Genomic DNA, 16,480 nt, shown 5'->3' on the forward strand with positions numbered 1-16,480 from the left:
ACAAAAGGAACTATTTATGATATTTTGACATAGCGACTTCAATAGCGCATTCGCAAGATTTCTATCGGCAATATTTGCAACTTGGAAATTTATTCTACGACTTTTCGCAGACTTTTTTCCGATCCGATATTAATGCGCGTCGAGACGAATGCAAGTTGCATATTTCAGCTTAGCATGAGATTCCGACTATTGAAAGAGCTTTCAAAGGCGTCTATGTATACGGTTCTCGAAAAATAAGGAATTCCAAAGCTCAATATACTTTTTTTCCTCTCTCTCTTCGTATATCGTGCGTCAGTTCTACTGCTATAGCGATGCTTGCGTCACTACAGAAGATACGTATACGTGCCGTGGCGCATACACAGGTTTACGCACAGCATTGTTCCCGCGAGACTATCGGTATGCAACCCGTACATCCAATTGAACCCGGTCGAGCAGTCGAGGGGGTGGTTACCCCCGGCGATGATGCCATTGTGCTCGCGCTGTGGGATCTGGTTCTGGGTCAGCGTGGCTTAATGAGAAACTATCGGACTTATATATATATACACAATATATACATATATACACATGGCCACCGCGGCGTACTCGTTATGCAAAACTCGCACATAAATTGAATTTCTCCTGGCGACGCGAGTTTGTCTTTTATGGAATTAAGTCTCGCCCGCGTCGTGCCGGCGGAGAGAATGTTTGACGTGACGTTTGGGAATTAAGGTCGTCCCATTCGCGCGATTGGCAGATGAAGATCTCTTCTTCCCGGTCGCGCCGTCAGGAAACGAACCAAGACAGCGAATACGTAATTGCGAAATTAGCGCCGGCGTTTGTTATGAGGAAACGGGATTAGATTTATTTCTCGAGCAGTCTGATTTCTGTCTTGAGGCTTCTGAAGCCTCGCATTGATATTTCTTGGGAGACTGAAAAGAGAGATAAAATAGAATGAATACATAATATAAAAGTCCACCAAGTGATGAGACAGTGCGGTTATTGTTTCCGTCATCACGGAGAGTTTAAAAAAAAATTCCACTAGATTTAGAGAGTGTCAGACTTGTCGGAACTTTGATTGAAGCAACCACGCTGTTGAACAATTCCCATATCTTCCACCAGATATTGTACCGCAAATGAAATAGTAACCGCAAATAATGCATCCTGGTAACTTACAGCGGTTTATTACCGCAGTTGCGATTGCGGTGATACCGCACGCGTGTTTACCGTCGTCGTTTACCCCGAAGATACAACACGACGTGAAAAAAATAAGGTGCTCGTCAGTTGAACGATAAATTAAAATACCGAGGATCTTGTTCTCGCAGATTTTATCTCGGCAGAGATAAAACTGCTGTGTTTCTCTCGCACTCGTGTCGCATTATCTTACACTGATCTTGTTTCTACCCAATTCCGTCGCAGCCTCATCCTCGACAAAAGGTTACTCCTGATACACCGACCAAATCGATACGGTGACATCAACGTTTTATATATTATTCAGAAATCCGCGACGATCCTATTTTTTTTTATACTGCTGATCTAATTATGTAATTAAGACGAGAATTTCGCGTTATTGTTGTTAGTAAACTTCAAGAAAATATGATGCATTATGATATATTAGATTTCTGATGGAAGAGAGTTATCGGTGTAAATAGAAAAGAAGGAAAAATAGTACAGCATGAAAAATAGGAAAAATTTAACTTCTTGATGAAAACTGAAAAAGAAGCCGCTGATAAGAATTTTTTGAATTAAAATTGTATTTATATATTTCGCAAAAGTATATTTTTAGTATTTAATTATTCAAAAAGTTTTAATATTGTTATTGTTGAATTTTTTGGACCAGCAATTTGTTGTTCGAATTTATATATTATCTAAACAATGCGACATTTTCAATATATTTCGAATTTTACTATTTCGATATTTTAATATGTTCAGTCTTGATATACTTAAAGATTAGAATTTTCGTTTACGTCACATTTGTCCAATGAAGATACAACACAAGATCGAATTTTGCGGCACAAATCGAATTATTTGGCGTAGCTCAATTATGCGTGCGATTGCAATTTGATATCATTAACACATTAGCACTGATTAAAGGCGGGTACCGATATCGGCGGCCTCTTCGGGAAATTCCTTAGTTACGTAATAGATGGCAGACAAACAAAAAACCGCTTGTTTTAACGGATGGCAAAATGAGGCTAACTCCGGCAATCTACTATCGATAATGATAATGGTGATTTACTGTAATATCGTCATACGCACGTAGTTGGTAATTTTTGTTAGCATTTACCAAGGAAAGCAAGACTAAATAAATTCAAGCGCATATATAGAGATGGATATTGCTATCGAACACATTGCCTGTTTAGACGAAGCCTATACGCGATAACGCAATATGCTGTTATGACGTTTTTCATGAAATTAAAATGACCGCGGCGTTGGTGCGTTATTAATGCTAATTAATGCCGTCATATTATTATGTCAAACGAATACGCGGTATTTACATGTGGCCAACACCAATTAGCGAAGTTGGTTATCGCTACATTGAATTAGTTGAGCATTGTATAACTCTTCATTAGCACTGCACTCTGTTGTACCGAGTTCTCTTCATTTACCATACAGCTTCTTTATTTCACTTCCGTTAAAGTCGTTAAAGTCGCGAAACACGGTCTGTCCATTCTTTTTCAAAGCAGCTATATATTCTTTATTTATCTTAAGCCGTATTTAACAGTTCCCCGTCCCTTCTCTTTTCTCTTTCTAATCGCGCGTATATTGTAGCGCGCACAGAAATGCACGGGTGTGCATTATCATCAGCGGTTACTATAAATAGTATCATACCATGCACCATAGCATGTACGTAATTTACCAGACGTCATAATCGCGGGTGCGGCGCGCGTCACGATTACACCGAGAATGACTGATATAGCGCGAGTCGAGAATCGCTCCACACTGAAAGCCAGAGACCAGACCCCTCGACCAGATTACCCGCGATATGCAAAGAGAAGTCACTAACCCGCTCGCAAATAAGCCACCTTAGGTGAGGTCCGTATCGGCTTGCCGTCGTAGAAATCCTACAACGGTGTCGTCGTCGTCGTCGGCGTAGATATAGCGCGCCATGATTAATCCGCTACGCTTTTTACTGGCGCGGAGATACTCGGCGCGGCGAGTTAATTAGCCCTGTCGGGAATCCCGTGGCGCGAATCGAGAAACGGCGAGGCGCATCTTCCGCTAATTAACGTCTCAATCGCCGGATCTCATTGCGATCAGTAAAACGCCGAATACGGCCGCGCCACGTTCATCCCGCAACAATCGTTACGGCGACGTAACTCCGCGATGTAACACCGCGATAACTGGCAACGACCGCTCGTGCTGCGCTCGTAAAAGTCACCGGGCTCGCCGGAATAATGGAGCGACGTTTTAACACGGTCGCGCGGCTCGCTCGCCACGAGCTCGCGCGACGATTTTTACCACCAGATATATTCGAATTCGTCGTGCTGTGAGTTATGCTCTCCAACATTGCCGGAAGTTATTCCGCGTCGCGAATGTATGACGACAATAAAATTTTCACGAGCGCAGTTGTGATTTGGGGGACCTCAGGAAATTGGATTTTGACCGTTTTGGCACGGGCACTGGGATACATTATTATTGAACTATACGTAATATAAAAGTACAGTCAAATCTGTTTTATTCACATCTCTGTGTTAAATTAATATTGCGAACGAAATATTATATATATCGATGCGATTATAAAGCAACGATTAAATATTTGAGCGCAACCAGTACTCTTGCACGTTTCAACGATGCAAATATTAAATACACCGGCAATTAATCTCGCCTCTTGCATGCCCCGACCACTAATTTTCCATCCGCTTTAACTAAAGTTCCATTAAGGACTCTCTCTCCCTCTCTCTCTCTCTCTCTCGCCCTTCGTCCTCGCTCCTTGCGGCACGTATTCGCCAAAAGGGTTTAAGGTTAAGAGGGTCGGTCGTTAAAAGAGAAAAAAGAAAGAGAAAAAGAGGAGCAGCGGATCCTTGAGAATCCTGCAGCTGCCAGTCATCATCGGTACAAGAAACGTTGTACGCGTGTTTCACATCTAACCGTTTCGACGAAAGGTCGGGAAACAGAGGACCGGAGGTTGTTAGACCGTTGACAGGATGCAACGTGGTCCATAATGACGCAGCTGGATACGCAATCGCTTGTTATCCTGCGCATTTTTCGATGACTCTTGCTACTCGCTGTTTTGCCGAATTTCGCACGCAAAAATATTCTGTGCGTGGCGCGTATTACGATTTGCATATTCATGTTTGTGTCACCAATTTGCATAGCTAACAACAAAACGTACATACATATCACGGTGTCTCACCTACATAGATAGTTTCTGTGTTTTATGAATAAAACAGAATTTTCCCTTTTGTTCGTAGGTATAAAAATTATATTTTAAAAGTCTACATGTTATCTTTACTTCTTCCGAAACGTGACACGGAAAAACTTTGCATGAACTGCTCTCTCTTTTTCTCTTTACGGATAATTTTATTTAATTTCTGAATTTTTAAAAAATTTTTATATTTGACAATTCTCTGTTTGAGTAGAATTAATTTGTTGTGAGATATAAATCTTGATAATCAAATTAATTTAATTTTCCCATCGATTGTACGTATTTATTCACCAAGGATGCTTTTTGTTCCCTTCTCTGCAATTCTTTCAGAACTTTCAAAACAAACTTTTCCAATACTAATTTAATTTTATAAACGACGACGATTATGAGAAAATTGCGTCGAGACCGTGGTTTTGTGCTGCTGTACGTTATGCGGTTTATTTTACAAACAGATTTTATTTGATAACGTAATACATTCCCAACGCTCAAATTTGCGAACTAAATACCTATAAACATTTATTATTACGAATCGCTAAGCAATAAGTTGTTTGTATTTCCATAACGATTCCAGATGTAAATATTGAATTATCGTTTGTTGCAATAGATGTGTGTTTTATCGGTATTTTGGAATTATATTAAGTGTGTAATTGGATTATTGTGCAGTAATAATTATAATTTTATTAGAAACGACTGCAATATGATTTTATTAATATTGCTTTTAATCCGCTATGGATTAATAGTAATGACAAATTATTATCTCATGATCCTAGAGATCCTTAATAAAATAAACTTGTGCATCGTACCTATATTATTGAAAATATCACTATATTTGCATGTAAAGATTATCACTATTGATCTTAAATGTCACGAAATAACTATTTAATTTTTACACAATGAAATATAAGTATTACGTATCTTTGTATTTTTATTGAAGAGTCTTCCCATTTCAATCCAAATGATACTAGCTTTAATTTTAAAAAAGTGAATACGTATCTTTATAATAATTAACAAGAGAATATTAGATATTCAAGGTTTACAAGTTTATGAAACAGAATATAATTATTAAAATTGTTGAGAACTATATAAAATTTTTTCTTTAAAATATAAATTTTGCTAAATGCAATTGTAATTACGATTTTGATATATGGTATTCTAGCATATGTTTCCATAAAGTGTTTTTGAACACACATATATTTCAGTAGAATAAAAGATCTTATCATAAATTAAAGAGGTTAATTTAAATGAATAAATGTTATGTAAAAACACTTGGCGCGCTGTAGATTTCGAAATATAATAGTAAAACATGAATAACTTAGAAGTATAAATCGTAATTGCATTTAGCAAAATTTATATTTTAAGGAAAAAATTTATATAGTCTTTTGTCACAATTTTTCTCTGATAATATGACCTTATCATGCATATATACTTACATATATATGTGATCGCGCAGAGGGTTGTGCGTTTACTTTCTGTGCATGACGACTCGGGTTCAAATCCGGCCAAACACGTTGGATTTTTATTCGATCGCTACCTCTCGGAAGGTAATGGCAAATAACCGAGAATATATCTTACCATGAGAACTCCTCTAATTAGACCGTTCGCAACTAGCGTTAAAACTGTAGATCAGTATATGTCTGTGTAAATTGTAAATATAATTAATTTTCTTTCTGAAGGTATATAAAATACGAGTAAAAAATGTAATTTATTTTTAATAATATTGTTTGTTGTTTGTATATCGCCTTTTATAAAAATTCCATGTACTTTATAAAAATGTATAATAACAAAATTCTAACGAGATTCCCAGAATTAAAATAAATACGGAAAGTAAATTAGGCAGATGGGAATCGGCACAATTATCGGTACACAATTTATAATTTTCAATTCATCAACTTTATTTTGACGCTGTACATGGTCAAACGTTTCGGCTATTCTTTTTGGCTATTTTCAGTGACAAAAGTTGTAAATTAAAACTCTCGCTCATTTTGTAAGTGTGTGCATCCAGCTCCCGCGGTTGGTGAGCGAGGAAGCCGTGACAATACCTCCGACTGCTACAATCCATGGCTGTCTCGTACTAGTTAGGTCGAGACCGTGTTTTTTGATCAGCTGTGTGAAGTTGTCTCCCCCCCCCCTTCAACTGAAAATCCACTAACGACTATTACCACTCATTGATGGTCGTTTGGTAGTATTTGATAATCAATTCCTGATGATTGGTAGACAAAGTTGTAAATCGTCACACAGCTCTTTTGATCGGTGAACTTGAAACTGTCGTCGCAGTCGACGATGTTTTCCAAACTCTCGTGTTTTCCTTTTGAGAGAATACATTACCAGTCGACGACACGCGTCTCTAACATCTGCCGTGCACGCGTAAATGTTACCGATTTATTTACGGTAACGGAAGGAAGGGGTTGCATCGTGTTCCTGGATTCGGTCTTTAACAGACCGAAAAGGGAGAAATGCACTCTCGCGACAGGCACCAGATGCGATCTGTTTAGCGCGTGCCGTTTATCGGAGGTATAATTTCCGGGTAAATTTAGATACGCTTCGAAAGTCGAAGAGCAGTTCCTGCATGCGTATAATTTAGATGAAACATTATCAAATCTCTATTACAATATACTACATAAGTTATAAAACGATTGTTTAAGGCTATTGTTTTGTTTTATTAATTAATTATTATTACTGCAAAATAATTTTGGTCCCAATAATATTTTGTGAGTACATTCTGGATAGTCTGAAATCCTTTTCTAAACCTTCTACAAAACATATGTATCAATTTCTGAATGTCCAATTCGGTAACGTATGCTCAGTAGGAATCCTAATGGACCTCATCAGTCATAACGAATTGGGAATGAGCCTCGCTGACACGACAGATGCATCACTGGCAGCGAATGCGTTAAACAGATTTGTTAGTCGAGCGAGTAAATCTATTAAATCCCAAGGTAAAAAGGTTGTGAAACCTCCGAGAGGAATGCAAACCGGAAGCGCGAATTCAATTTTTTTTTCCAGACTACCTTGGCAGATAAGAGCAAAACGAAGCGTCGGGAGAGTGTGGAACACTCTCGGCGACACATCGCATGCCGCATAATGCATAAAAGCGATTTATTCTAGGAGCACACTCGGCTTTCATAGTTCCCAGTAACCGTGTCAGTTTACGCGAGGAAAGAGAGAGAGAGAGAGAGAGAGAGAGAGAGAGGAAAGAGAAAGTTTCTCTCCCAGTTTCATACCGTTTATCAGAGTTTGCATTTTTCTATACGCCGATAGCACATTCTTTCGCCCGAACGATTTGTCATTGCTCTAGGTATATAGCGCTACGGAACTATATATACGTAACTTCGAGACCACCCCAATCCTTACTCTCTCTCATTCCTTTGCGATTTTCTCCCTTTTATCAAATAGCAAATCGTAGCTCTTTAATGCCCATAGCAATTTTGAGAACCACTCTTATAATCCAAAGAATGTAGAGTAATTATAGTCCACTGAAGAAAACTCCACGAATAAAAGAATCCTTTCTCGGACTAAAGTACTTATCGTCTTTCTTCCATGAAAGAAAGCACGGAAGCTTTCATCGTTATATAAGATGGAGATTTAACAATAATGCAGTTATACTTAATCCAATATTTTATTACTTTTATTGTTATTCTTGCACTTTGCATTGTCACGCGGAAAGAACAATTTTGCTGAATCCAGATCTAAAAATAATTTTTGTTCAATAATTAAAATTATTTTGTTGCGAAAGTCAAAATGATTGCTAGAATATCAAAACGTTTTATTAGCAATACGTATCAGTTTTAACATTCCAACAAGTTATTTTGATGATTCAATAAAAAATTATTTTCAGATCTGTTTTTAGCAAAATTTTTAGGTCTTTCAATAAAATCGTTCTTTCTGTGTGCAGGTAGCGTCTTTTAATAACAATCTCTTTGTAAGATTTTTTAAAAAGTATTTACATTATGTAATATCCGTATTTTATTTTGTTGAAATAATTTATGTATTGTACAAAATAGTTTCTTCTATATATTTAAAAATATTTTTAGACCCGCGTTTATCAGAGCATTGTCTCTAGGTCCTTTATCATTTTCGTCCATCTATCCACGTCTCGTCTTTTACCGATTGCTCGGGGTAAAGATTTGATGCGTCGAAGGGGTGGCTGGCGCGGCGCTCTAAGTGCATCGAAATTTATGAACTGTCTTGCTTGCAGCCGCTCCGCCGAGGAACCTTCGATGCCGCTGAAGGATTAATGCTCCGCTTCTCGCTAGGATTTTATGTCGGAAGCATGAAAAATGTTCCGCCCGCTTTGCTCGCCGGTAAAATACCACCACCACTATACTATACGCGCCCCCGCATTAGCGTCTCACGCGTCTTCCCGCGGATATCCCGTCAGTGCACTTTAAAGCGGCGACCTTCGCCGCGAGAGAGCGGCTTTAATTGGTTTCGCGAGCGATGCGTGAGCGCGCACCAACACGCGCGCGCCGCGAAATTGCTTTCTCGCCTGCATTTGCATCCCGAAATTCGATGCGATTTCTCATCGCACGTGGTGGCGTCGGATTTAAATTCGCGCGACAGACGCAGACGAGTATGCGTCCGTGTGAGCTTACGCTTGAGAATAAATTGTTGGCTAATTAGCGATTAAAGAGTCAACGACGAGATTAATGGTTCTCGGTGAGCGTCGTACCGAGGCGCTGCTCGCGTGATCTTGGTTTGTTAGCGTCGCTGAAAAATCATACAAACGCATTTTTTTGCAATAAAAATTAACGTCTGATATATCTAACTTTAAACATTCGTTTTAACTTTAACATTACCAGCCTGCATGTTTACGCATACTTTAATAATAATAATGAATTTTTTTTATTTTATACTAAAGATAAGATTGTGAAGACAATATTATGATAATTTTTTGTGCTGTGGTATTATTTTATGAAATATTAATCAATAATTTAAAGGAACTTTATTATAAAATATGATTTCGCACATATAATATACAACGCGGTAAAATCTTCAATTATATAATAAAAATTCAAGCAACTACTGCTGTGCGACGATTTGTCCGTATGTTGCGTAAAGCGTACGTTTGTCGAAAGTAATGAAATGCGCTCGTTAAAACGTCTTATCTTTTTCACCCGAGCATCGATTACCGGTTGTGTACATGAAAACAGGAAAAAGGAAGAAACAAGAATTTATCGCGCCGGAGTCACCCACCGGCCATGTAAAAAATGATGCCGCGGACCGCCCACCGGGACGATCTATCGATCGCGAATCTCCGTCGTAATGAAAAGACGCCCTGGATGGCCCTTCCAAGTTCCTTGTTCGAAGATCGTCGATCTTCATTGCTGCTACAATGCCGTGAGGATTTTTCTTGCGCCGAGACACCTTATTCGTACGCGAAGTGCATCGCGTTGCCGACTGGCACTCAGAAATATTTGCAAGCTTGCAATTTCGCTATAAGAATTAAGACATACTTCGGTCTTCTTAGATATTTCTCGCAAAACGACATTATCGTCAATTAAATATTTCTTCTAGTCGCGATAGGACGACTGTTCCACGTGACAACATTTTGAAGATCATATACACGCGTACAAAGAAATATACATATGCAATGAACGAACAAAATGTCTAAGTTATAAATTCAAATGACGTTTAGATTCTCTATTCTTGACGGTTACTCGTGAGCTCTCGAAAATAAAAATTCGTCGATATGTGATATTACTGGCGCGGCTACGACTTGGATTGAGTTCTATTAATATGGCATGTGTGAAATGGCTCGGAACCATCGATCGTTGTTATTGTTCCGACATTGGTGGTTCCCGTTTCCTGTATACCTGTGCAGAAATCACTGCTAATTTTAGGCGATGAAACGTGAGACCTGTATTTAGCTTGGCACATTTTTCTCTTTGTGTTCAACGGTATTACCACATCCTCTCTTTCTTTGATATATGAAGAAACAAACAAAACTTGAATCGTCGTTGGTCAGTCTGATTGTGAGCTAAATATTTATCCGTTTCAGCACATTTGATATATCGTTATTAGGGGGCGACGTAAAATTTATCATCCTAAAAGATTCTTTTAAAGGGTTGCAGTATCTTCTTCATAACGTAGTCTTTGTAACACCTCTGCACTTCTGTGTTACATCACGAGTACTTATTGAAGTATTTCGCAGCATAATCGACCGGAGTAATTAAACTTCTCTCTTCGGGATCATTAATCTCGCGCTATCGTGAATCAAAGAATAATTGACGATGGCAGCGTACAGTCGGCGACGAAAGTGAGCCCGACGTATTTTCGTAAATTAAAGAAGAAGACCATTGATCAATTGCGCCCAATCAGAATACGATCGCGGATCAAGGACGACGATGACACGACGGGATCGAGAGAACCACGCGGTTCGAGACAAATGATCCGAGTCCCGCGAACCGGTTTAGGCGGTAAAAGTGACGGAGCGTCTCGGATCGAAACTATAATATCGATAATCGATCGAGATACAGCGGGGTAATAATAATTTAAAGCCGCCGCCTATAATCGTAAAATAAATCCGTTATGCGTCGCGGCTTGGTCGGAATAAGATTGATCGGTCCTCCGATGCGCCATTGTTGATTGTAATGAAATTTAATTTAATCCACACTATTATAAATAGCTTGTAAATGAAATGGAGAATTGATGCCGTAAATCTTAACGAGAATGTGACGAGATTGGTTATGATAATAAATTAATCAATTTTACTTCCCTTCCATTGTAAATTTTGCATTAAATTATTTATATTATTTACTCATCAAGAATGAAAGAAACGAATGTACAGTATTTGCATAATTATTTTCTCTAATGCTAAAATCTGTTCGATATTGTACGCAGTATCGATTGTACAATATTTATTTTCTGAAATACTCATGATATTTTTTTAACTGCATGCTTGAAAGAAATTAAAATTAGTCATGCATTTCAAATAGCACGAGCGTTTTCTAATTTTTATTTTTTACAAACATAAAATTTTAAAACGTAATTTAGATTTCGAGAAAATTATCATTTTAATGGTGATTTTGATTGTTAAAAAAAATTGTTATTTTTACGCGCTCCGGGATAACACGAAATAGCACTCAAATTTGTTCCTCGCAGTGAGTTTGTTTTATTTAATCCCGGGAAAGTATCTTAAAAGTTTTGCATAGCTTCGTGATGCAAATACGCGATATGCGACACATTGTTGAAAGGCACGAGCTGTCAGAGCATTGACGGCGATAACTGAAAAAGCCGGGAACTGTCGGGATGAGGGGGATGTTGATGGAGCATGAGGAGGAAGGCAACGGCGAGGGACACGGCGCGCGCGAACCAGCCAGGGGCATCACGCATGCGTGTTCCTTACGCCTAAGCGCTATCGCTATCCATGCGTGCTCCGAAACGCGCGAGCTCTTCATTCGTGCTGCGTCGGCTTTTGCCATCGAACGTGCCGCGTCCTTCCGGGGGCCCGTTTCGCTACCGGCTGTTGGACAAAATCCCAAATTCCTCTCTCGCGGACTGCTTCAAGTTCGTATCCCCACGCAGGATTAAGATAGTAATAATTTATTAGTTATAATTGTTGCACGGGATAATCATTTCGCCTCGATCAATCGACGAGTTGATCAAAGTCCGAGATGCAAATGAAAGGGTAAAATCAAGGGAAAATTGTCGGTGACGTCAAGAAGTGACATCCGGTCGGCGGTCGCGGGATGTCGGCGCGCGCGAGAAACTTTCGGGGTACGTTTGGTGAACTGTCGATGGATCACCTGTGAAAAGGTGTATCGGTGGATCGGTCAGATGTGGCGTTAAGCCACGGGGTCGTTGCGCTTGGTGCGGAGATAGTCGAAGGCCGATATATAGTTGTCCTTTTTACGGAGGGGCTGACAGCCAGTCGACAACATGCTGTCGACGGTCCAGTGTCACGGTGATGTACATCGGAATTATCACGTCGCTTACACGGTGAGTCTTCGAACCCAACGATCGAGATCGTCGCTTGCTCCTCGTCGTCAAACGATTTATCTTAAACACCGATAATCTTTTGACAGCGAGACTTGATTTGACGCAACGCGAGATAATCGTTGATTTAAAAACAGCAAAATTCTGTTACAAAAAACCGGTTTGCGTATGTGTGAAGAAAAAGTAATGTACTATATAATCTAAAATTATTGTAAAAGTAAGTACAACGTTACGATAAAAGTTTTATTTTTGTTCGAGAGATTTTACGCATTTAATTAAATCAAGATTTTATTTTTTATGATTAAACTAATAATCATAGAACAATCAATAATTATAGAAAATTAATAATCATAGAACATTAAATGAGATTATTAATAAAATTCTGCTTAATATACTTTATATATATATGTACGTATATTATAGATATAATGAAATAAATAATTGAATCGTTTAAGGCAGTAAATATGTTTTTAATATTTAGTTTAAAGAGAAATAAAAAACAGTCGTTATGTAAAAGTATTATATGCTATAAAAATGGATAAGTAAGTGAAGAATATGGTAACAGGTATAATCCGTAATCGGGTAGAATATTCGAGGAAGTAACAGCGATGATGTAAGGTAATGGCGACGGTGTGCTACGTTATTCCGAGAAGTTCCTACATCGTATAACACGTTTGAAATAAGAATCGTTTCGATGAAAATTCATGACACACTGCTGACGGCCAGGAAAGATCGCGAAATATTAAGAATGCTATAAATCGTAGCACCAAATATTTTTGCGAACTCGTTTATGGTCGATAATAACTTTTTGCTCTTTTCGTAGAATAACGTGTTTTCCTTCTCACAAAAATTCTCATGCATAAAAATTTAAGATGTAGTTTATGAGCAAAAATTATATGTAAATTTTTCTTTAATTATTCTTGACTGTCGATACTACATTTTGATGAAATATTTGAATGATTTCTTGCATATATGGAAATCGTAACAATATAGGTAACGTTGTGCAATGCATTTTGCTCTTTCAGTATCGGATTTTTATGACAGGTCTTTATCGAAATTGAAGTCGATTTTCACTTGGCGGAAATTAGATGGAAAGTCCAATAATGAAATATGAAATACATATCTATAGCACTAAACATTAAAAATATATATTTTGTAAATGTTGTTTAAAATAACATTCATACTGCATGAAAAGAATCGTCTTCCAATTTGGATTAATTTTGAGTAAACTTTATTTTAGGTACGAGTATTTATTATGTTTATTTAAGTTTTCGATTCGAAGACAGATTATCGAAGAGACCAATGATAATCTTTCAATTATTGATCGACAGTCTTTTGTTTTATTTTTTTAATTTTTATTTAATTTTTTATTACGAGAAACTATTTTATACTCGTTGACCTACATCATAGTTGAGTTGAGACATCTTGTATGAGAACCAATGTAATTTTGGAGAACGTGAGAACACGAAATTTCTTCTTTATCTATTGATGTAAGCTATAAAATAGTTTCGCTGATATCGCAAAGGAGTGGTCACAATGCGATGTTTAACAGTAACCTTTAACAGACTGGATCAATTCTCCTCGATTCCTTTTGAAATCCCGTTTATATTGGTCCGACCACGGATAAGTATCGAATACATATCACGACCTCACGGCGCCTTGCGTCACTCATCTATTCTCGTTCGACTTTATCGCCGGCGCGAAGAACGCGTTCCACCCTGGCGTCACGCGGAATTTTAAGACGGCAATTCCGTAGACTCGCGGAATATACGTGATGCCGACCATCTCACGGATATCGGATAAGAGACTCGATATTCGAAAAGAGACTTATAGATCGATAAGTCGAATATAAGTCCGACTCTTTTTACTATTACTTAAAAAAATGATTGCTTTATCTTCGTTAACTGCTTAACTTCGTATATCTAAAAATAAACGTTAATTGTATTATTTATTAAAAATGTTTTTTTAAACTGCAATCTATGAGATCAACAAAATATCCATGTATGTATCGCGAATGAATATATTAAAAATACAGGTTACAGATTTATAATAAATAGCGATTGATCGATCAATGTTTAAAAGAATTTTAGCTATTTTTCATGCGTTGGTGCAAAAAGAAAAACAAGAAGGAAACGAGCGCGCTTGCACGATTTAAATAATTTCTGCAGTTTTTTTTAATTACCTGCTAAATTGTTATCTAAAATATTGCGATTTATCAGCCAGTTTGTGCCGGTAGCTCAAACATTCTCAACATTAATTTATGAAATTTGTATTACTATATTCCTACCAACAACAGATTGCTACCAAATGCAATAATGATCGATTCCTACTTTGTTTTCATTTTTATCGTCAAGTCATTGTCGCGCGGAAATATACAAGGGATGAATTCCGGATTAGATTACATGAATTGGTAATCTGGCATTGTCTATATCAAAGCAAAAAGATCATGAAAAACGATAACAATATACAAAAAAGCTAAGAGTAATAAAAAAACGAAAGAAGAGTGATAAATTATTATCGAAGCGAGACGGTAAGATAACAAATACAAGATTAATAAAAGAACACGTGTGTGAATCTAGACATGTTTATTTTATTAATTCTTGGAATTTATTTTTTTTTACATTTTGCATTTATACTTTGTGTTGATTTACTCTTTAATTTGTCTCGTCTTTAACGATTCGATACGGACAAACTCTTCCCTGCAATTGCGGCTTTAACGAATCACCGTTGATCTAGAACATCTTGACGGAAACGGTCAGGCTCGCAAGGTGCGTCAAATGATTTAAGTTTCCGCCCAACACACGTGAAACAACATTGGCGAGCACTTGGAAAGTGTCGGGGAAAGTTCACAGGACGCAGGGCGGATTCGCGGCGGGGCGGGGTATGCAAAGTCGTTAAAGTGTATAGCTCGGAAATTCTTCGGGATGCTCTTTGACCTATTTGATCCGTCATGGGAAGCGTACGTGTAGTTTGTAATGTAATACGTAGCTATTAAGAATTCTGTTTCGGACCCGTTATGAGAGGCATACGTGTAACCTGTAATATAATATGCAGCAATTCCAGCTGTTAACAATTCCACTGTGGTCCTTAATTAACAATTAAATTGCCTCTATGCGTAACTCCAATGTTATTCCGATGCACGAACACTTCGTCCGGGAAACATTAATACACATTTCAGATTCGCCAGTCTGTTTCAATTTTTCCAATACGAATCACTTCCGTGTATTTTCAGAAACGCACAATTCGGAATGTCGTTATGTCATTATATTATATCCACCTACAGTAGAATCCTTGTACGAAAACTCGTATTCTCTCTTCCACGAGCACAGCTCGTGTCAACGATATTGCATCGATCGATCGAGATGCAATTGCAAAGGAACGAGAAGCGACGGACGAAGATGGGGACGCGTCAAGTGTGCTGAACTGGTTTCTCGATGCACTTTGATTCGTCTGTTATGCACAGTAATTGGCTGTGACACTAGGCCCTTTACACGCCTCGCCGAACAAATGGAGGCAAATCGCGGGCGACGTTCTTGTACGGAGTTCTCTCTTGTGTTGGGGGCATCAATTAGTGACTCGACGACAAGTTTCTCGCTCACAAATAAACGTTCTCTCGATGGATACGGAAACTTTACATGTTCTGTACGATTATCAATGAAACAATCCAATACCGATAGTGATCGTTGCATTCGATCGTGTAACGCGATAAAAAAAATACATTCAGGTGTTTTTTTTTATGTTTAAAACCAACGGACTTGATCAAAGATAAACTTCGCAGAAAATTGCTATTATGCTCGAATTATTCCAATCTATTTTATAATGTAATATTAACACAAAAAATTCAACAATATTGACAGGTGTACAAACTACAGTAACTTGATAATCCTAAAAATAATATAAGATTTAATGGAAATTGACAATAATATTAGTAGAATTTCATATTATGGAGAATAATATTTGCAGTTATAAAAGTCCAACGTCGCAAAGTAAAGTTTGTAAGTCTTCGTTATCGAACGTGAAAAAACCTCGGTAGTGGTAGTGCCAACGACCCGCTTTCTGGGCGATCAGTGAATTCCCTGAAAGAGCGTGTGTCGTTAACACGGATGTTCTGGCCACACGCGAACGAAATACGCGAATGCATCTTGTAAACGGCACGTGATTCAATTCTGCTATCGTTGCGTTCATCTACGGAGTAGCGTT

The 16,480-nt window shown here is 38.0% G+C and overlaps 1 protein-coding gene across 13 annotated transcripts in view; it reads left to right on the top strand.

Annotated features, from left to right (window-relative positions):
• Nucleotides 1-16,480, top strand: part of LOC105453348 (tensin-1) — a 173,683-nt gene that overhangs the window by 103,163 nt on the left and 54,040 nt on the right. Inside the window, exon 1 of one of the 13 annotated variants that reach the window (XM_011695223.1) lies at nt 11,761-12,283. The exons of the other annotated variants lie outside the window; for them this stretch is intronic. Coding sequence (XP_011693525.1) covers nt 12,224-12,283 — 60 coding nt within the window. The 5' untranslated portion in view covers nt 11,761-12,223. Of the gene's footprint in view, nt 1-11,760; nt 12,284-16,480 lie in introns of those variants that run through there. 13 annotated transcript variants of the gene reach the window in all.

The sequence above is a fragment of the Wasmannia auropunctata genome, unplaced genomic scaffold (assembly GCF_000956235.1).
Source record: "Wasmannia auropunctata unplaced genomic scaffold, wasmannia.A_1.0 LD336000.1, whole genome shotgun sequence".
In the NCBI taxonomy this organism is placed as follows: domain Eukaryota; kingdom Metazoa; phylum Arthropoda; class Insecta; order Hymenoptera; family Formicidae; genus Wasmannia; species Wasmannia auropunctata.